The sequence below is a fragment of the Rutidosis leptorrhynchoides genome, chromosome 1 (assembly GCF_046630445.1).
Source record: "Rutidosis leptorrhynchoides isolate AG116_Rl617_1_P2 chromosome 1, CSIRO_AGI_Rlap_v1, whole genome shotgun sequence".
NCBI lineage: Eukaryota > Viridiplantae > Streptophyta > Magnoliopsida > Asterales > Asteraceae > Rutidosis > Rutidosis leptorrhynchoides.
Genome location: NC_092333.1, coordinates 462289816 through 462311838, shown reverse-complemented (window position 1 = coordinate 462311838; position 22023 = coordinate 462289816). Strand labels below are relative to the sequence as shown.

The 22023-nt window shown below is 29.4% G+C and overlaps 1 protein-coding gene across 2 annotated transcripts; it reads right to left on the bottom strand.

Annotated features, from left to right (window-relative positions):
- Nucleotides 1–4575: 4575 nt before the first annotated feature.
- Nucleotides 4576–8751, bottom strand: LOC139874312 (vesicle-associated membrane protein 722-like). Of its 2 annotated transcripts, none has more exons than XM_071861757.1 (5): nt 8538–8751; nt 7628–7769; nt 7037–7157; nt 6832–6894; nt 4576–4731 (listed from the first exon to the last, which is right to left on the bottom strand). In XM_071861757.1, exons 1-5 carry the CDS (start codon nt 8725–8727, stop codon nt 4582–4584), a joined length of 666 nt encoding a protein of 221 aa, XP_071717858.1. In that variant the 5' UTR covers nt 8728–8751; the 3' UTR covers nt 4576–4581. The 2 variants fall into 2 exon arrangements, with proteins under 2 accessions (XP_071717858.1, XP_071717864.1); XM_071861763.1 differs by having other exon boundaries at nt 8652–8727.
- Between the last annotated feature and the right edge of the window lie 13272 nt (nt 8752–22023).

Sequence of the window (22023 nt, the reverse complement as noted above, 5' to 3'; positions counted from 1 at the left end):
TGTTATTTCTTCGAGCGTTTTCTAATCAAAATAATAGCATTTATCACAAAGTATCTTTCTTAAATGTTCATATAGTCACGTAATCTTAATGTTTGTGGAAAAAAAATTTTAAAACGGAAAAAAATTAAAATTACTTCCCTTCCGCTTGATCTCTCCCCTATAATAAATATTGATACCATGGAGCTGTAGAAATAAAGATATAAAAATCACAAAAGGTACCCCTTAGAGCCGGATCTTTACCCTATATATATATATATATATATATATATATATATATATATATATATATATATATATATATATATATATATATATATATATATATATATATATATATATATATATATATATATATATGGGAGAGATCAAAGGAAAAATCGAAGCTGTAAAACTAAAGATATAAAAATTACAAAATCACTTATCCCATTATCTCCAAAGGTACTCATTAGCACTGGATCTTTACCATATATGTGTAGATTCAGAAAAAAAAAATCAACTGGATCGTTAACATACATCTGATGTATGTTAACAGCTGTTCATACACCAAATGTATGATAACACAAAAAAAGGAGAAAAAATGACTTTTGATTAATGAAAAACATTGTTTATAGTTTAGTAATTAAGGTTTAATAATTAGAGTTTAGAAATTAGGGTTTAGGGTTTACATTTATATATAGTAAAGATCTAACGCTAAGTGAGTGTTTGTGGGATAAGAGGATAAGTGATTTTGTGATTTTTATATCTTTAGCTCTACAGCTCCGATTAAAAAAAAATTGTTGGTATCTATTTTAATTGTGTAAATTTAAAAATAATAATTTTTTTTAACTGGATCGTTAATATGCATCTGACGCATGTTAGTTGATGTTTGATGCATGTTAACTGCTTTTCATGCATCATATGTATGTTAACAAAAAAAAATGACTTTTGATTAATGAAAAACAGTGCTTAGGGTTTAGTAATTGGGGTTTAGAAATTAGGGTTTAGGGTTTAAAAAGTAGGGTTTAGAATGAGTTTATAATACGAACGGTTTAGGGTTTTGGGTTTTCGGAGTAAACCCTAAACTCTAAATCTGGCTAAATTCTAAAAAACCTCAAAACACGATAACATACATCACATGCATTTTAAGCTCCTGTTGAAGAAAAAAAAACTTGTGAATCTAGACAATGTCAGTTAATTACAGATTTTTTTTTTTAAATCAGAGCTCTAATGTAAAAGATTTAAAAATCAAATTTTACTTATCCTGTTATCCCAAAAATACCACTTATCCCTTGATCTCTCCTCTCTCTCTCTCTCATATATATATATATATATATATATATATATATATATATATATATATATATATATATATATATATATATATATATATATATATATATATATATATATAGGAATCAAATGAGAACCATTTTTAAAGTGAGAACTCTGAGAACTAGGTATTCGAGCAAAAAAAATGACGCGACCGAACAAAAAATAGGCATAGTCGAACAATTTTTATTTTTGGTCTTTTAGATGCATTGTTAGCTTGTTCTACATTTTATGTAGAACATGATGTAGAACATGCTGTTCTACACTTGTTCTGCATCAATTTTCATCAAATTAAGTTAGAGTTTAGATTTAGGGTTTTAGGGTTTAGATTTTAGGGTTTAGGGTTTAGATTTAGCGTTTGGAATGAGTTTTTTACACGAACGGTTTAGAGTTTAGGGTTTAGGGTTTAGGGTTTAGGGTTGAGGGTTTACGGAGTAAACCCGAAAACCCTAAACCCTAAACTCTAAATCGGGCTAAATCAAAAAAAAAAAGTTGATTTTCAACATAACAGGAGTAATTCGAACAAAAAAGGAGTAATTCGAACCAACTTTCGTTCTACAATTTTGTAGAACCGAATCAAAAGATTGTACAACCGAACAAAAATTCAGGCGGGCGAACAAAATTGCCCCAATTCGAACGAATTATCGTTCTACAATTTTGTAGAACCAAACACAAAAGGTAGAACATGTGATTAAATGCATCTTAATTTTTGTCCGACCTAATTTTTTTTGTTCGGCCGCCAAAATTTTTGTTCGAATTTCTATGTTTTTGTTCGTCCGCCAATTCTCAGAGTTCTCACAGTACAAGAGTTCTCAGTGGATCCCTCCCCTATATATATATATATATATATATATATATATATATATATATATATATATATATATATATATATATATATATATATATATATATATATATATACATATGTATGTACATACACATATGTATATGTACATACACATATGTATATGTACATACACATATGTATATGTACATACACATATATATATATACATACACATATATATATACATATATATATATATACATATATATATATACATATATATATATATATATATATATATATATATATATATATATATATATATATATATATATATATATATATATATATATATATATAGTGGTAGGATCAAGGGGGAAGTAACCAATCGGGAGGAAGCGGGAGGAAGCAAAATTTTTTTTCTTTTTTTGAAAAAATTTGTTCACGAACATTATAGATTGGATGAAAATATGAACATTTAATAAAGACACTTTGTGATAAATGTTTTTATTTTGGCGGAAAAATGCTCGAAAAAATAATATATAACAATTATCATGTTTTTCGAGCGTATGTTGAGGTTTTAGATAATAGGGTTTAGAAATTTAGGATTTAGGGTTAAGATTTAGGGTTCATATTTATAATTTAGATTGAGTTTTTAACACGAACGGTTTATAGTTTTAGGTTTAGGGTTTAGGTTTTAGTGTTTTGGGTCACCAAACCCTAAACACTAAACTCAAAACTCTAAATCGGGCTAAATTTTACTTCACAAAACATGGAAAAAAAAATTCACATTCTTCACAAACAATATTATCTTGAATGTTATTTTTGTCGATCGTTTTCCCGCCTAAATAATAACATTCATCACGAAGTGTCTTTTCTAAATGTTCATATTTTCGTGTGATCTTAATGCCGAGAAAAAAAATTCCAAAAAAAACGAAAACAAAAAAAAAATTGCTTTCCCCCGCTTCCCCCTGATTGGTTACTTCCTCATTGATCATGCCCATATATATATATATATATATATATATATATATATATATATATATATATATATATATATATATATATATATATATATATATATATATATATATATATATAGTGGTAGGATCAAGAGGAAAGTAACCAATCGGGGGGAAGCAGGGGGAAGCAAAAACTTTTTTTTTCGTTTTTTGAAAAAACTTCGTTCACGAACATTATAGATGAGATGAAAATATGAACTTCGTTTTTTGAAAAAACTTTGATAAATGTTTTTATTTTGGCGGGAAAACGCTCGAAGAAGTAATATATAACAATTATCGTGTTTTTCGAGCGTATTTTGAGGTTTTAGCTATTGGGGTTTAGATATTAGGGTTTAGATATTAGGGTTTATAGGGTTTAGATATTAGGGTTTAGAAATTTAGGGTTTAGGGTTTAGATTTAAGGTTTAGATTTAGGATTTAGATTGAGTTTTTAACACGAACAGTTTAGAGTTTAGGGTTTAGGGTTTGGTGTTTTGGGTTTATGGAATAAACCCAAAACACCAAACCCTAAACCCTAAACTCTAAATCGGGCTAAATTTTACTTCACAAAACATGAAAAAAAAACATTCATATTCTTAACGAACAATATTATCTTGAATGTTATTTTTGTCGATCGTTTTCCCGCCTAAATAATAACATTCATCACGAAGTGTATCTTCTAAATGTTCATATTTTCGTGTGATCTTGATGCCGGAAAAAAAATAAAAAAAAAAAAAAGCGAAATTTTTTTTTTTTTTTGCTTCCCCCGTTTCCCCCCAAATGGTTACTTCCCCATTGATCCTGCCAATATATATATATATATATATATATATATATATATATATATATATATATATATATATATATATATATATCTCATTTTGTATACACACAGATTTTGTCCACCCTTAACCATCAATGGCCATCTTATGTTATTTTCAACAACATTAGTGGTTTGTCCAATCGTTCATCCATCTCCACTTGATGTAGTGGTGGACACCAAATCATGTAACCACATAGCCTCAAAACGAGACTACCGGACCCACTTGAATACGGCCTACACAAGTTTTTTCCACGTACATACAAACACACAAAAACAATAACTAGTCCAGAAACAAAACTACACTTTCACAAGGTACCAATTATTCTAATATGTATGTATTCTGGAACATTGTTATCTTGGGCCAAGTATGGACCACTATACGGCCCAACAACGGATGATACGGATAGATTTGTAGTATCCACTCCTGTGTTCATACCAGACATTGTAAGGCGTTTATTATCCAAATAACCAGTCCATACAAAATTATTATAGAGCACATGAAATATTGCAAGATAGCTATTTAATGATACGAACGAGATAAATTAATCTACTAAAAGTTATAGTATACATGAAGTCTTGCAACATAGCCTTTTTAATAGCATGGCATAACACAAACAATAAGATGGGTGAATAAACGAAGGAACTAGACATATATACGTACTTCACTTGCCACATTTGAAGCCGCCACAAACAGAGAGAACTATGATGAGTATCAGGGCAATAATGATTCCAAGTACTATCAGTTTTATCTTCATATTTTGCAGCCACATTTTCCTCCTCATTTGTGTACCTTGTGTCCGAAAATCTTGTGCCTACAAGATACAGTCACACCCACCCTCAGACATCATATCATCTAAACCATTAAGATTCGGGATATGCTTTATTATCTAGCAGTGTTGTAAAACTCAGAATGGTTCAATGATTACTCAGTTTTTGGACAAGCCAGAACCGATTAATCTATTACCATAAATTGGGGATTAATGGTCAAAATTGGTCAAAGTCAAACTTGTTCAACATCTGTTTAATCTCCAATTACTTCCTCCTAGGTCCTGACCGATTACTCCCTGATTAGCGTTTTTCGCAACCTTGTTATCTAGTAGAATAAAAATAATGAATAGGAAAAAATGAATGTGACAAATACTCAAATAGGTCAAATGATGAATAAAAATAATGAATAGGAAAAAATGAATGTGACAAATAGGTCAAATGATCACTCAAAGTGTATATTGTAAGCAGTAAGCATCAAACTTCTTTAATTATTTTATTAGAACAATTAGTTTTAGATTATTTTATTCCAACAAACTGACACGATAACAACTTTGCCAATAAAACCCAAAAATAAATATAAATATAAAAAGAAAATGTTTCAGGTCAACTCAACTTGAAATATAAAACCTATTCATAACTATAATCAAATGGTGGTAAAGAAACAAAGGGAACATATGAAACCCAATTGTGAATGACAATTCCCGCATCTGGAATATATCAAAGATGCAAATAAGAGTGTCATCTTAAAACAGTTGATATATGGATTAATGGATTATTAAACGGTATATTAATTGACTCCCTCCATCTCAAAATGATTGTTCGAAAACTAGCCAAATAAATATCTTAACTAGACAAAATAAATATCTTAACTAGCCAAATAAATATCTGAACTGCCATTCACACATAACAAACTAACAGAAATTCAAGAAATAATACATAATAATGCTATTAGTATTTCATAACCATTGGTTGACCACTACTAGAAGAATAGGTTGTGCATTGAATTGAATCTCTGAAAAGGTAAAAGGTTTCTTGGTTCATTTTTGACATCTTAAGAAAGGAATTATGGTTAAATTTTATTTTTTAAGGCCCCAGAACAAAAAATATGCCTTGTAACAGTTAAATCACATGTTACATACTCTTTAACATATTCTTTTAACTTTTATAACACAAGTTATATCAGATACAAGTCCACTTATTCAAACGGGACTACCCAATACTGTTTTTTTTATAACTACTTGTACAGTGTTGTACCATACAAACTCAGATTTTTCAACAACTGCATGGTACTTGTCCTCAAAGTATAGTACAAACTTCTATTGTACATCATAAAACTTTGTAATACTACTTATATACCATAGATACTAATATTATAAAATGCAAGTAAATGCTTTTTGAACAGTTGACATGTTCATAAATTCACGAACAAAGTTTGGATCATAAAAGTAAATAGTGACTAGGTTGCCTTTCACAAATAAATGATTTTATGCGTATATAATTACTATCCGGCTTTGGTGGTGGTGTACGACAGGGGAAATGAAGATAAGTGTGATTGTGCGTGTGTGTGTGTCACTGTGTGTATGTGTTTATGGTGTGTAGTGGGTGTTTTTTGATGCGTGTTTGGTTATACAGTAAGAGAAAGAAGTGACGGTTTTGGTTATATTTGTTGAGATTATAAGAGGTTGACTAAATTATCTGAGATCAACCAAATTGTTTTATAATGTACTACTCCATGTAAGTTATTAATTTTTCCTAATATCCATATTTAATATAATATAGATTGTTAACAATACTTTATAATTTTGTATCTTTTCATTTTAAAAAACATATCAACACCATTATACTCAAGACAATTCTAATAAAATATGTAATTAAGCATAATTGGGCACATAATTAGCATTTGAATGATATGTAAATGTGCATATTTGTTGTCATTTAAATTATATAATGGCAAAGTTTATTTCAAATAGAGATTGATCGATCCAAAATTTATTATATACTATAAAGCCTGGGAGATGAAAGAAAAGATAATTAATTAATTCAAGTATGGATTTCCCTATACGGGTTGATATATACGAAATAATTGCAGGGGAAGACTTTTCTGTTATATTGGTTCAAGTAAATATCAATTTGAATTAACTGACCTGAGAGCGAAGATTGTCTGTTTTATCAACCAGAAACTCTATCTTCTCACCACGGTCCAAAACCTATATTACAATGACAAAATCAGAAAAAAAAAAAAAAAAAAAAAAAAAAAAAAAAAAAAAAAAAAAAACCATATGTAGTTGCCCTGTAAGTAATAGTATCAACGCATGTGATTATTTAGAATAACATCCCAAAAAGAACTACCTTCTCAATGTTCTCCATCATTACACCTTTGACTTCTGAAACCCGGGCCTTGACCTTTGAAAGCTTGCTAATTTCTTCCGGATGGTCCACACAATACTGCATCTGCTCTTTCAGCTTAGGCCTATTGAGACATTAAGCTCTATCATTATTTAAAGCTCTGAAGGATTTACAAAAGACAGCACTTTCTACCTATTTACCTATAAACGGATTTATTTGGGTTATAGTCTATCTCTAACGGGAATAAAAACAGATTAGCTCAAGCACTAGTGTGAGAAATGGGTTGAACTGGACAGAATCCATTGCAAGTACATTCAAACGCTTACAACGTGCTAACACATTGTAGTTAAACAATTGTATATTAGTTTAATTACATCTTTTTAACCATATTAATTAATCATATGAAATGTATAAAGTTGGTATAGTATAAAAATGGATAAAAACATTATTCATTGGGTCAACCAGACCCGTTTTGAGTTTTAACCCACACTAAAATGTACCCAACCATACTCAATCCAGATCCACATGAGGCCTGGTTTGACTTTTTCCACCCCATTTATGCAGATGTTGTAACTAAAATGAGAGCCAAGTTACCCAAATTCTTTGTTTAGACTATTGGCAGAAGCTGTATTAGCTTTCCCACCACTGTATTTCTTGCTAAATTCATCCTTGGTTCGCTCGAGAAACGCCATCGGAACTTGTCGTCCAGCAGATTCAGCAGCCACCACACAATAGGCTTCATGGTTCAAAAGCACAAATATAAAGAACAAATTAACATAAATAGTTAGCAACCAATTGTTGATAATTCACGCAGTCATTTTCTCATAATGCATTTATCTCTATTATAACATACATATATGAACTGAATAATTGTTTCCACTGCGCCTAAACCATAAGATGGATTGTTAGTTTGTTACTCATCCTTTATTTAATTATCACTAACTCATTAAGCCATGCAACACAAAAGAATATACTTTTAATTATAATTAGATTATTATAAAGTTACAACATAATTATTCATTTAACTAGACCTTCTATTTTAAGGTAAACAAATAATCAATTGAGTTTGTAACATAAGTTAACTAAGCATTTAACAGTTCAGATTCAAGGGCTTATTGCTTAAAACGGTCATAGCAAATGTTTTGAACCCATATAAACTGCATGACTAAGAACATTTCAATAAAATAAAATCCATTCATTAAAATATGTAATATTTAATAAGTATATGCCTATAGTAAACTAATTGCATGTGGTGACAAGTAAGCTCTAATAAAAAACGATAAAATTACACAACAGTAGAGATAAAATGACACAATAGAGCATAGATCACCATTTACATACACTGATACACATTCAATTATATCACTCATTCCATCCATTTATAGATCATTAAATGCATCAAATGAGTGTGCATTAACAATTAACAATGAATAATTAAATAAAACCCTGTAATCACATCTAAAGCAATATTAGAAGGAATAAAAAGAATGAAAAGAATACTTACTAAATCCATCTTCAACAAGGTAATTAAACGTATGTCCGTCGCAATTGTACGTAAACTTATTGTTAGTTGCCGGAAGCTTCTGGAGACACTGAGAAGCAATAGATGTGAAATTACCGGTGAACTCTGTGTATTCGGCGAGAATCACGGTACCTCTTGCTACAAAACTGTAGATCAAAGACTGTTTCCCCATTTGATTTGATTTTGATTCTAGAACAAAATACGATCTGTAAATAAAAACCCTAGATTTATTTAGAAGAGTAAAGGATAAAAGGGGATTCTGGGTTTTTGAATATCGTATGCAGGTTAAAAGGGTTTTGCACTTTATACAGCAGGTAGATTGACGGCATCCTTTCCCAATTTTTATAATTTTAAGTTTATTTTATTTATATTCAATCAAAAAATTTACAGTAATTAATACGGAGTAAAGCAATATGTATTGTTGACGCCTACGAGAGCTACTACTAGTATGTAAGGCTCGTACATTTTACGATTTCTGCCCCGTTTCAATAAAATATGATTCTCGTTTTTTTTTATTCGGGAGGTGTAAACTCTTAATAATCCATTCATTCCATTGATAGAATTTTCTATCAATAGGCCAACATATGTAACATATGTAGACCACCAACATACACCAACTTGTTTTACCATTTATCTTCTTAAAATCTGGTGGTGCTCTAGTGAACGATAAACTTAAGTGTTTTTGTTTACCTCTTAATGGAATGTTTCAACACTGAATGCTAAATCATTCAACATTCAGTGCGTTTGTTTTTGACATTGAATGACATATGGTGCTGAATGGTTCAGCATTCAGTGCTGAACCATTCAGAGTTAAAACACTTTCTTAACCATAAAGAGCCTAAATTTTATATAATACTCTTATTAAATTGTATTCGGAACACTTATCAAATAAGTACATTGAAGTTTTCATTAATGTTAAATGAAATAAGTCGATTTATTTGTTCATATTGTGTTATCCAAAATGATTATGAAACACCTTATTGTCATTCATAACTAAATTCTTTTAGAACCTCTAAATCATTCAGATTATGAACCATTCAGTGTTTAATCATTCAGATTTATCAAACGCACCCCTAGTATGAAAGGACGTGAAACTGGAAAGCATAATACGATGTCGTGCAAACTTCATATTAGAGAACAGAACAAGACTTTGTATATCAAAACATATATGATTAACAATATCAATAATGTCAATCTCCGTAAAATATTAATCTAACAACTTATATAAATGATACCAATTGATAAAATAATAAAATATCTCCATAAAACATAGTAGACTGCTCACAAAGTCACAATGTTGTTTGATGTAAACACAACTATTTTAATTGGTAGAAATGAAATTCATTTGGCCGATAACTATCTTAAAACATCGAATTGCAAAATTAAAAACACTAAATCAAAAATAGAAAGCTAAAGTCCTGTGAAAAAACAAAATAAAGAAAAAAGGGGGAAAAAAAGATGAGAAAATGACTACACTAAAATCCTTGGTGTTCAAAGAAATTTAGGGTGAAAGAAATATTTAGGGATATGAAAATGAAGATTTGTTCTAGAAAGATGTTTAAATGTACATGTGATATATTCTGTAACTGTTGAAATTTATAGTTATATGTTATATGTACTTATGTTTACTGTGACTGTAAGTAACTAGAGGGGGTGAATAGTTACTTAATTGATTTTTACAAAGTTTTTCGATTTAGAACTTGAGATGATTATAATGAGATTTGAATTGTTTGTTCACAAGTAATGTAAATATAAAAATAAGGGATAAGGGAACAAATACAAAGATTTATAGTGGTTTGGAAAGATATTCACTAATCATCCTTAATTTACTCCTCAATTCTCACGAATTGAGAGTTTGTTTCACTACGATACTCCAAACTCGGTGGAGTGTCTGGATACAACACTAGCTCATCGATAAGCCGCAACTTATGAACCCTTACGTCCTTTTGAAGAATTCACAATCACCAAATGCTCTTACCACAAGATCCTAATGCTCCAAATTAGTGAAACCTTAACTATCTTCTAGATCCCTATAAGAAGATAGTTTACAAGTAAACTCACAACTAAGTTTACAAACATTCTTGCTAGATTTACTCTAAATAGTTTACAATAATATTTGAATGATATCAGTAAATATATGAAAATGTAAGTGCAAGAGATGAATCTTCAATTGCTCCACTGCTTGGCTTTTATAGGTAAGAGAAAATCAGTCCAAGCCCTGTGCGGCTCACCTCACGGTCGACCGTGGGTCCACCGTACAGGTTCTGACCTCTGAATTTGTAGCCGTTTGAGACCTTTAATTTTGTCGCTTTTGAGACGACCCGACCCAATCCATAGGGACGAATACAATAACATATGATTACATCGCGAGGTACTTGACCTCTAAATGATACATTTTACAAACGTTGCAATTGTTTTTAAAAGACAACTTTTCATTACATCAAAAGTTGACAGGTATGTATACCATTTCAGAATATCCAAACTATAAATGACCTAATCCGTCAATTACTTAATAATAATCTTTAATGAACTTCAACGACTCGAATGCAACGTCTTTTGAAATATGTCATGAATGACTCCAAGTAATATCCTTAAAATGAGCTAATGCACAGCGGAAGATTTCTTTCAAACCTGAGAATAAACATGTTTTAAAGTGTCAACCAAAAGGTTGGTGAGTTCATTAGTTTATAGTAATCATTTCATTTTCATCATTTTAATAGACCACAAGATTTTCATTTTTCATTTCCATAAATAACATTCTCATAGCAGGCATTTCGCATCGTACTAGAGATAAAAATCATTCATATGGTGAACACCTGGTAACCGACCTTAACAAGATGCATATAGAATATCCCCAATCATTCCGGAACTACCTCGGACCTGATTAAAATCGAAGTACTAAAACATCCGGTACTTTGGATGGGGCTCGTTGGGCCCGATAGATCTATCTTTAGGATTCGCGTGAATTAGGGTGTACGTTCCCTAATTCTTAGGCTACCAAGCTAAAAGGGGTGATATCCAAATTCGATCATTAAACCATAGAAAGTAGTTTCGATTACTTGTGTCTATTTCGTAAAACATTTATAAAAGTTGCGCATGTATTCTCAGCCCAAAAATGTAAAGGGTAAAAAGGCAAATGAAACTCACCATACTGTATTTTGTAGTAAAAATACATATAACATCATTGAACAAGTGTAGGGTTGGCCTCGGATTCACGAACCTATATATATTTATGTATTTGTTAATATTTGTCTAATACATTAAGTTAAGTCATAGTGTACCACAATCCTAATGCTCGAGTCTAATATGCAAAGGTCGACAAAAATTAGTTTGACTCAAAATGATTTCCAAAATTTTTAAAAAAAATGATTATTATATAATTTTAAATATCGTCGTTTTATATTTTTTTAAAACTTTTAAAAAGGTTTAATAGAGTAAATAATATATTTCATTTATTAATAAATGCAATTTTATATTAAAGTATACTTTTATATATCTTAAGTAATAAAATTTATAAAGTTCATTTAATATTATAAAAATATTGTAATAGATTCTATTGAGGTAATTATAATATTCGTATTACATTTTATTTGATTAAATAGCATTGATAATAATAATAATTAAAAGTCATATTATTTTATAATAGTAATAATGATATTTCTATTAAAATGATAGTTTTTGATAAAATGATAGTTTTAACGATATTTTTAATAATACTAGTAATGTTAAAAATAATAAGAACGATAATTTTATGTAAATCATTATCTCACAATATTTAAATTTCATCATCATACTCAAACTCATTATTTCCTAATTAATTTGTTAAAGGTTCTTAAATCGTCTTTTATATCGCGTTCATTTTGATGATAATAATAATAATAGTTAAATGTTTCTAATATTAATTTTAATTATAATAATACTAATAATAATAAATATTATGATAATGAATATACTAATAACTATTTTATGTGATAATAATAATAATACTAATTATAACTTTAACGATAATAACTATAAAAATAACAATTCTTAATAATAATACTTTTATTGATAATAATAATAATAACAATAATAATAATAAAAATAATAATAATGATAATAATAATAATAATAATAATAATAATAATAATAATAATAATAATAATAATAATAATAATAATAATAATATTAACAATTGGATAAAAAATTAGAACAACGATATTAACGACGATAAAAATAATCATTTTTACGAAATTTCAATTGGCCATAATTTCTAATCCGTCCATCAGATCCTTTGGGCATCTAAAGGAAAAGTTATTAATTTTTCACTAGCTTTCCAATGACATGCATATCTTATACCTTATTTCATCCCTAGTATAACAACCTTTAAGATTCAACATAACTTATCTAAGGGCAATATCAAATATACAAGCATGCACAATCCTATGTTCTCGAGCACTAGTCAGGGATACACTATTAGTAAATAAAAGTTAAGTTGTGAGTACTCACGTATCAATATTGAGATTCAATATTGCAGGAAAGGTACGTAAACGTAACGGAGATGATAAACACTAATTTGACCTCATGAGCATACCCCCGAACATTACCCATAACCTCCATAGCTATAACTCATAATTTCCTTAGCTTCATCCCGCTCATAAAATCCGTTTTGAAAATAATGCACTCATGACCTCGTCGTAGTATTTTATGTATAATACTAATAATAGTAATAATACTAATACTACTAATAATAATATTAAGATTAATAATAATATTAATCTTAATAATAATTATAATAATAGTTTAAATAAAATAAATGATATGCGTAGTACCATAGAGAGATTGATAGATTTGAAAATGAATTCAACAACAGATCTTTCGAGCTTTTTATAGGGAAATTTTACGGAAGTTTTGTCATAAATTAGTCCGCAAATTAAGGAGTACTCAAATCACACGCATATAACATGGGTTGCTTAACATTTACTTATATTTTATATATATATATATTATATTTTATTTATATAATTAATTAAATATTATATTATATTTACGTGCATAGTAAAAATATAATTTTTACAAAAATGACACGGTCGTGGTCTCACGACTCATGTACCACTTTCGGTTTTTAGGGCGCACTTTCGTACGTTTAGAAAACTAGCCTTTTACGTTACGTGACGTGTACCTTTTACAAAAAATAGACTTACTCAACAATAAATTACCTTTATAAAAATATAACTTATAAAATTGAGTGTTGTGGTCATTTCCTTCTATAAATTAAAGTCTCGTTGTTTGTCAAAATATTTTATTTTAAATTAAACATTTTGTGACACGTACCTTTATTAATAACCAGACTTAAATTAAATAAAAACTAACCCACTCAAAGTGTAACTTAATCTTTTGAGTGTTTTGGTCATTTACTTTTATAATTCATAATCTTGTTATTTATCAAAGCCTATTTATTAATATTAGATTAATATCAAAACGTTTTATGACTAATTTAAATTAAAATTTATAATCTTATACATATTTTTGAAATATTTATCTAATAACATACTAGTAATCCTTTCAAAACTAATTATATAATTTAAGATCCTTTACAAAATCGAAAATCCTATAACGTTTATGCTTTAAAACTTAATTTGATTTCATTCTTTTATGCGTAAATGTTTAGTTTAATTTCCTTAACTTTCTAAATAATATAACTTAATATAACATATCAAATGGGTTTATCTAGTCAACGAATCTTATCCCAATTATTCCTTCTATATGATAAATCGAGTATTATGAAATTCGATTCTCCACTAACTTTTGTCTAACTCCCAATAAGTGATACTTTGTTCTTACTTGTAAATCACTTTACCATTTATTCCGAATACCGTTAAAAAAGTAAGGGTTTCCTAATTCAAAGTGGACCTTATAACAGAGACTCATAATCATAGTTCAATGTATCCGATAATTCAATCATTTGATATTATCTTTTAATCTCGTCGATAAACTTACATCGAACAAATACGTTCGTATAAAGTATTATTCAATCAATACCTTGATAACATTTCCAACCTCATCAAATAGATCTCATAGCTTATATTCATATTAACTAATCCGTTCAATGTTTCATTAATATATTTCAATTTCATAATCACACCTATGAATATGTATATATCTTTATTTACACATAATTGTTCGTGAATCGTCGGGCATGGTCAAAGAGTATTTGATTACATGAATATAGTTTCAAAACTTTCGAGACTCAACATTACACATTTTTGCTTATCGTGTCGGATACATATAAAGATTAAAGTTTAAATTTGATCGGAAATTTCCGGGTCATCACATTACCTACCCGTTAAAAGAAATTTCGTCCCGAAATTTGATCGAGGTCGTCATGGCTAACTAATAAAATGTTTTCATGACGAATATGAATCGATAATAGAGTTTTATCATAATTGAGTGATATAGATAAAACGATTTGTTTTTGTGAAGAGCACGAATGAAGCTATCACCTAAGAGTGAAAATGAATAAATGCAGGTTTGACCTAACAGGTGGCGTAGTCAAGATTGATTTCCGAAATTTAAGGAATTTAGAAGAAGATCTCCATAATAAGATTTGATTCTTCGGTAATTGAGGAGATTCAGATCTTCTTTGGTTAAACGCGATAATTTGCTTCGATTGCTCTGTCGAATATTTTCCTATAAATCCACCCTCTCCATTACTTTACAACTCACATCTTTTATTCTTTCTTTCTCAATTCATACTTTTAAAGTATTCGTTAATATGCTCCATCCCATCCTGATCCTTGATATCCTCTTAACTTTCATATCTGTCGTTCTTCTTTTTAATCTGCCACCAGAAGAATCTATTTACTTTTACTATACTCTTGGGTTTATAGTGTTTCTAGTTCTTCCGTGTCTTTATATCGCTATATGCATTGACATATACGGTTTATAGTTTCCGGGTGGTTGTTGGGTTTTATATCTTCCCTTATATTTCGAAGCTCTTTGCCTTTTTATTCTCCTCCCGATCTCCAGTCAAGCGAGTAACGCTCCAGAATTTGTAGGTATGGATTTCAGAATGAACATAGTAATTGTTCTAAGAAGGAAATGGTAATGGTAAAATCTTGATTTGTTAAATTACCAGAATACCCTGGAAAGGACCGAATCATCAAGAAATATTTTCTTGATATGTTTAGAGATTAGATAGAATGTAAGAGTCGTGTAAATGGTACATGATGACGGTATGTTCTGTGAATCATCACGTCCATTAGAAACTCAGCATGAATTACTGTAATATAATGACGTTGATCAAGTGTCATTATATTATACTAACCCATGCATCAGTTCCCAACACTACTTTAAAAACATTCATATTCGAATTTTTTAGAATTTAGAAACTAACACAGTTTCTTTTATGTTGCAGATATCACGGAGAGATAAATGATCTCTGTTAAGAATAGTTGTGATAATATCTTCAGAAATATGGAGAATATGTATAATGGGAGATACGAAGATATCTTATAATATTTAAGATAAGATGATGATGAAGAATATCTGTCTGTGAAGGTTTAGAATAAGATGTAACGTGTTTGCTAACGATTTTAACAGACACCGAATCATTTGGATCCTTTGAAGACAGATTCAGTCTCTGTGATTTGTCCACGGCTTCCTTCATACTTTGCTCAATCCGTTTTTTTCAGTACCAAATCCTTTCTTTTTCTGAGCTTTACCAACTCACTATCTTTAATCATCAAACTTTTGGCCGTTTAAACCATTTACCATTTTTATGTTTCCTCTGCATTTAATGCTATAATATCTGAATCATTGGTTATCAATCCGAGGTGGGTTCAGAAGAATTTTGTTTTAGATGATTAAACGCTGGTGGTAATATGGTGGAATATGAAAGGTTCCCCAGTAACAATGACGAATGGGCAACGTATCTATCGAGGTTATAATAAGACTGGTCCGACTGAAAGTCGAAGTTGACTTGCTGAAGCTGTGACAAAATTGGCTACTTTGAAAAGGAATCGAAGTGTTGTTTTTGCTAATAAATGCTAAAGAATTCGACGCGGGTACGTGTTAGATTATAACTTTGGTTTCGAGAGTTTTTCAGGTACAAAACTTCGGGTAACGTGTGGTTGGATCATCATCTCAATTGTTTACTATTTGAAGTGTCTTCTAGAATTTCGAAGGGTTTTAATTGCAGATTGTCATAGTCAATATCCAAATGATGAAATCGTCCTAAATCCCGAATGATTTTTCATATCCATCTTGTGTGTTACGATTAAAAGTGATGTGCTATCACATTTTTGAAGTCAAAGTATAGCTTTGAAAAATGTAAAGATCTAAGAGGGATGATTTTGGTTGTATCTCGAGTTGAATTCTGAAATTCCCAAAATCAGAATATGTAATTAGATTCGAATGAGTATGGTTGTTTTGATTTCTATAGAAGAATGTATATTGGTTTAGTTGATGATTAATTGTGATTTTATATATCTCTCGGGTATTACCTACCCGTTAAAAAAAAATTCACAAATAATATTTTGAACAAGAATTGTCATTACAATCTTTATGAAAATATATGTGGGTATATTTTCTTCAGATGTAGTACAGATTCAATGAGTTAATATCATACTAAGCTCATTTGATTTTCAGATTGAATTAGAAATGAATTTTTCTCTAAAACATTAGAGATTACATAATCTTTGCGGAGTATTTCACTAATGTAATCAATACTTTAATATTTATTTTTATTGATATTCCTCAGTGAATGATGTTGACGCTGGGATAATTCTTGCGAACTTTGCAATGTACGATTGATGTTTTCTAGGAAGTTTCGAGTGCATCGAAGATGAAAGTGTAAAATCAAACATGTTATTGAATGATACACTTGATTTATTATGAAATAAAATTCATTGAGCTGAAGCAGAGATTGTGGTTAACAATGATTAAATTGTTAACGAAGAATGTACATCATAGCATATTAGTAATATGAATTAACCGGATAGTTAAGTTCCATACATAATAGCTTAGTACGAAAAGATTTCTTATGGTAAAAAAATTTTTATATATGTATATATAGGATATACATATAAATTCTTCGGAGGAACTGAGGTAATACTTCATGACTCGTTGATACAATATCCTCGTTATTAATTCGTAATGGTTTCCACAGTGATTCTTGAACTGACGGAATATGTGATGTCATAAGTGTTGTTGATTCTGACGATGCTGACGTTACTGACTATACCGGTGATGCTAACGGTACTGTTGCTGCTGATGATACTTCCGGTAACTGCTAGCGATGCTTGTATAACAAGTCTAATTTGTAAATCGCGCACCATCCTTGTTAGGGTTTTGATTCTTCCTTGAATCATTTTGGTTCACTCATCTGATTTAGGGTTAGGGTGGAAATAGATAATCTCTAAGACTTTAGAGATTACATAATCGCCGTAGAATGTTCTTCCGATGAAGTTATGAATCAATACTTCATCGTTTGTTGTTGTTAGTACTCCTTGGTATCTATGGTGCTTGTGATGTTGATATCCGAGATACAGATTATGATGTTGAGGCGTGTGATGCTGCTGATGTTTAGGGTATCGAGGTTTGCGATGTTGATGCTACTGGTGGTACTGATTATGCTGCTGGTGCTGCTGATGGTGTTTGTAATCCTTGCACCATAAGCTCTAAAGCTGTCATGCGAGCACGAAGTTCGTTAACTTCTGCTAGTATACCGGGATGATTGTCGGTTAGGACAAGCGGGTAAATAAAATTTAGAATTTGATGTAATATATAATCGTGACGAGATACTCTGGAAATGAGAGAGAAAATGGTTTCACGAACAGGTTCACCGGTAAGTGCTTCAGGTTCATCGCCAATAGGGCAATTTGGTGGATGGAAAGGATCACCTTCTTCTTGTCTCCAATAATTGAGGAGGCTACGAACCCATCCCCATTTCATCCAGAATAGATGATGACTGATTGGTTGATCCATTCCGGTCACACTATTTTCGGAACTCGAATGGAAATCCATATCGACATAGCTGTCGAAATCTGAGGAGTTCGAACTAGATGCGGAATCCATCTCGTATGATCAGAGAAAGAATTTTGGTATAAAATAGATTGTAGAATTTAGATTTGGTATTCTTCAATACATAATTTACATATGTATATATAATACCAAAATCCCATAAATTACGAAGGAATCTTTGAAAAATGTCAGTCAAAGTTCACAGTAACAGATATGCCAGGATAAGATTTCGTCTATACACTATTATGCAATAAATGCAATAAAACGCGTTTAGACTAAAGAGTAATAATCAGGTAATTTCTTAAGGATGGTAAGTAGATGATTTTTGACACAAAATGATAAGCAAAACTTTTGACATGCGAACACGGTCGAAGTCCAGACTCACTAATGCATCCTAACGACTTATCAGTTAGACACACTAATGCAGACCTGGTTCGCTAAGACCACCGCTCTGATACCACATGAGACGACCCGACCCAATCCATAGGGACGAATACAATAACATATGATTACATCGCGAGGTACTTGACCTCTAAATGATACATTTTACAAACGTTGCAATTGTTTTTAAAAGACAACTTTTCATTACATCAAAAGTTGACAGGTATGTATACCATTTCAGAATATCCAAACTATAAATGACCTAATCCGTCAATTACTTAATAATAATCTTTAATGAACTTCAACGACTCGAATGCAACGTCTTTTGAAATATGTCATGAATGACTCCAAGTAATATCCTTAAAATGAGCTAATGCACAGCGGAAGATTTCTTTCAAACCTGAGAATAAACATGTTTTAAAGTGTCAACCAAAAGGTTGGTGAGTTCATTAGTTTATAGTAATCATTTCATTTTCATCATTTTAATAGACCACAAGATTTTCATTTTTCATTTCCATAAATAACATTCTCATAGCAGGCATTTCGCATCGTACTAGAGATAAAAATCATTCATATGGTGAACACCTGGTAACCGACCTTAACAAGATGCATATAGAATATCCCCAATCATTCCGGAACTACCTCGGACCTGATTAAAATCGAAGTACTAAAACATCCGGTACTTTGGATGGGGCTCGTTGGGCCCGATAGATCTATCTTTAGGATTCGCGTGAATTAGGGTGTACGTTCCCTAATTCTTAGGCTACCAAGCTAAAAGGGGTGATATCCAAATTCGATCATTAAACCATAGAAAGTAGTTTCGATTACTTGTGTCTATTTCGTAAAACATTTATAAAAGTTGCGCATGTATTCTCAGCCCAAAAATGTAAAGGGTAAAAAGGCAAATGAAACTCACCATACTGTATTTTGTAGTAAAAATACATATAACATCATTGAACAAGTGTAGGGTTGGCCTCGGATTCACGAACCTATATATATTTATGTATTTGTTAATATTTGTCTAATACATTAAGTTAAGTCATAGTGTACCACAATCCTAATGCTCGAGTCTAATATGCAAAGGTCGACAAAAATTAGTTTGACTCAAAATGATTTCCAAAATTTAAAAAAAAATGATTATTATATAATTTTAAATATCGTCGTTTTATATTTTTTTAAAACTTTTAAAAAGGTTTAATAGAGTAAATAATATATTTCATTTATTAATAAATGCAATTTTATATTAAAGTATACTTTTATATATCTTAAGTAATAAAATTTATAAAGTTCATTTAATATTATAAAAATATTGTAATAGATTCTATTGAGGTAATTATAATATTCGTATTACATTTTATTTGATTAAATAGCATTGATAATAATAATAATTAAAAGTCATATTATTTTATAATAGTAATAATGATATTTCTATTAAAATGATAGTTTTTGATAAAATGATAGTTTTAACGATATTTTTAATAATACTAGTAATGTTAAAAATAATAAGAACGATAATTTTATGTAAATCATTATCTCACAATATTTAAATTTCATCATCATACTCAAACTCATTATTTCCTAATTAATTTGTTAAAGGTTCTTAAATCGTCTTTTATATCGCGTTCATTTTGATGATAATAATAATAATAGTTAAATGTTTCTAATATTAATTTTAATTATAATAATACTAATAATAATAAATATTATGATAATGAATATACTAATAACTATTTTATGTGATAATAATAATAATACTAATTATAACTTTAACGATAATAACTATAAAAATAACAATTCTTAATAATAATACTTTTATTGATAATAATAATAATAACAATAATAATAATAAAAATAATAATAATGATAATAATAATAATAATAATAATAATAATAATAATAATAATAATAATAATAATAATAATAATAATAATAATAATAATATTAACAATTCGATAAAAAATTAGAGCAACGATATTAACGACGATAAAAATAATCATTTTTACGAAATTTCAATTGGCCATAATTTCTAATCCGTCCATCAGATCCTTTGGGCATCTAAAGGAAAAGTTATTAATTTTTCACTAGCTTTCCAATGACATGCATATCTTATACCTTATTTCATCCCTAGTATAACAACCTTTAAGATTCAACATAACTTATCTAAGGGCAATATCAAATATACAAGCATGCACAATCCTATGTTCTCGAGCACTAGTCAGGAATACACTATTAGTAAATAAAAGTTAAGTTGTGAGTACTCACGTATCAATATTGAGATTCAATATTGCAGGAAAGGTACGTAAACGTAACGGAGATGATAAACACTAATTTGACCTCATGAGCATACCCCCGAACATTACCCATAACCTCCATAGCTATAACTCATAATTTCCTTAGCTTCATCCCGCTCATAAAATCCGTTTTGAAAATAATGCACTCATGACCTCGTCGTAGTATTTTATGTATAATACTAATAATAGTAATAATACTAATACTACTAATAATAATATTAAGATTAATAATAATATTAATCTTAATAATAATTATAATAATAGTTTAAATAAAATAAATGATATGCGTAGTACCATAGAGAGATTGATAGATTTGAAAATGAATTCAACAACAGATCTTTCGAGCTTTTTATAGGGAAATTTTACGAAAGTTTTGTCATAAATTAGTCCGCAAATTAAGGAGTACTCAAATCACACGCATATAACATGGGTTGCTTAACATTTACTTATATTTTATATATATATATATATATTATATTTTATATATATATATATTATATTTTATTTATATAATTAATTAAATATTATATTATATTTACGTGCATAGTAAAAATATAATTTTTACAAAAATGACACGGTCGTGGTCTCACGACTCATGTACCACTTTCGGTTTTTAGGGCGCACTTTCGTACGTTTAGAAAACTAGCCTTTTACGTTACGTGACGTGTACCTTTTACAAAAAATAGACTTACTCAACAATAAATTACCTTTATAAAAATATAACTTATAAAATTGAGTGTTGTGGTCATTTCCTTCTATAAATTAAAGTCTCGTTGTTTGTCAAAATATTTTAT

Coding starts and splice junctions, on each gene's coding strand:
- LOC139874312 (XM_071861757.1), bottom strand. CDS start 8,727: ATGGGGAAACAGTCTTTGATCTACAGTTTTGTAGCAAGAGGTACCGTG. Junction 7,158..7,627: donor AGTCTAAACAAAGAATTTGG/GTAACTTGGCTC, acceptor ATGTCTCAATAG/GCCTAAGCTGAAAGAGCAGA. Junction 6,895..7,036: donor TGATGGAGAACATTGAGAAG/GTAGTTCTTTTT, acceptor ATTGTAATATAG/GTTTTGGACCGTGGTGAGAA.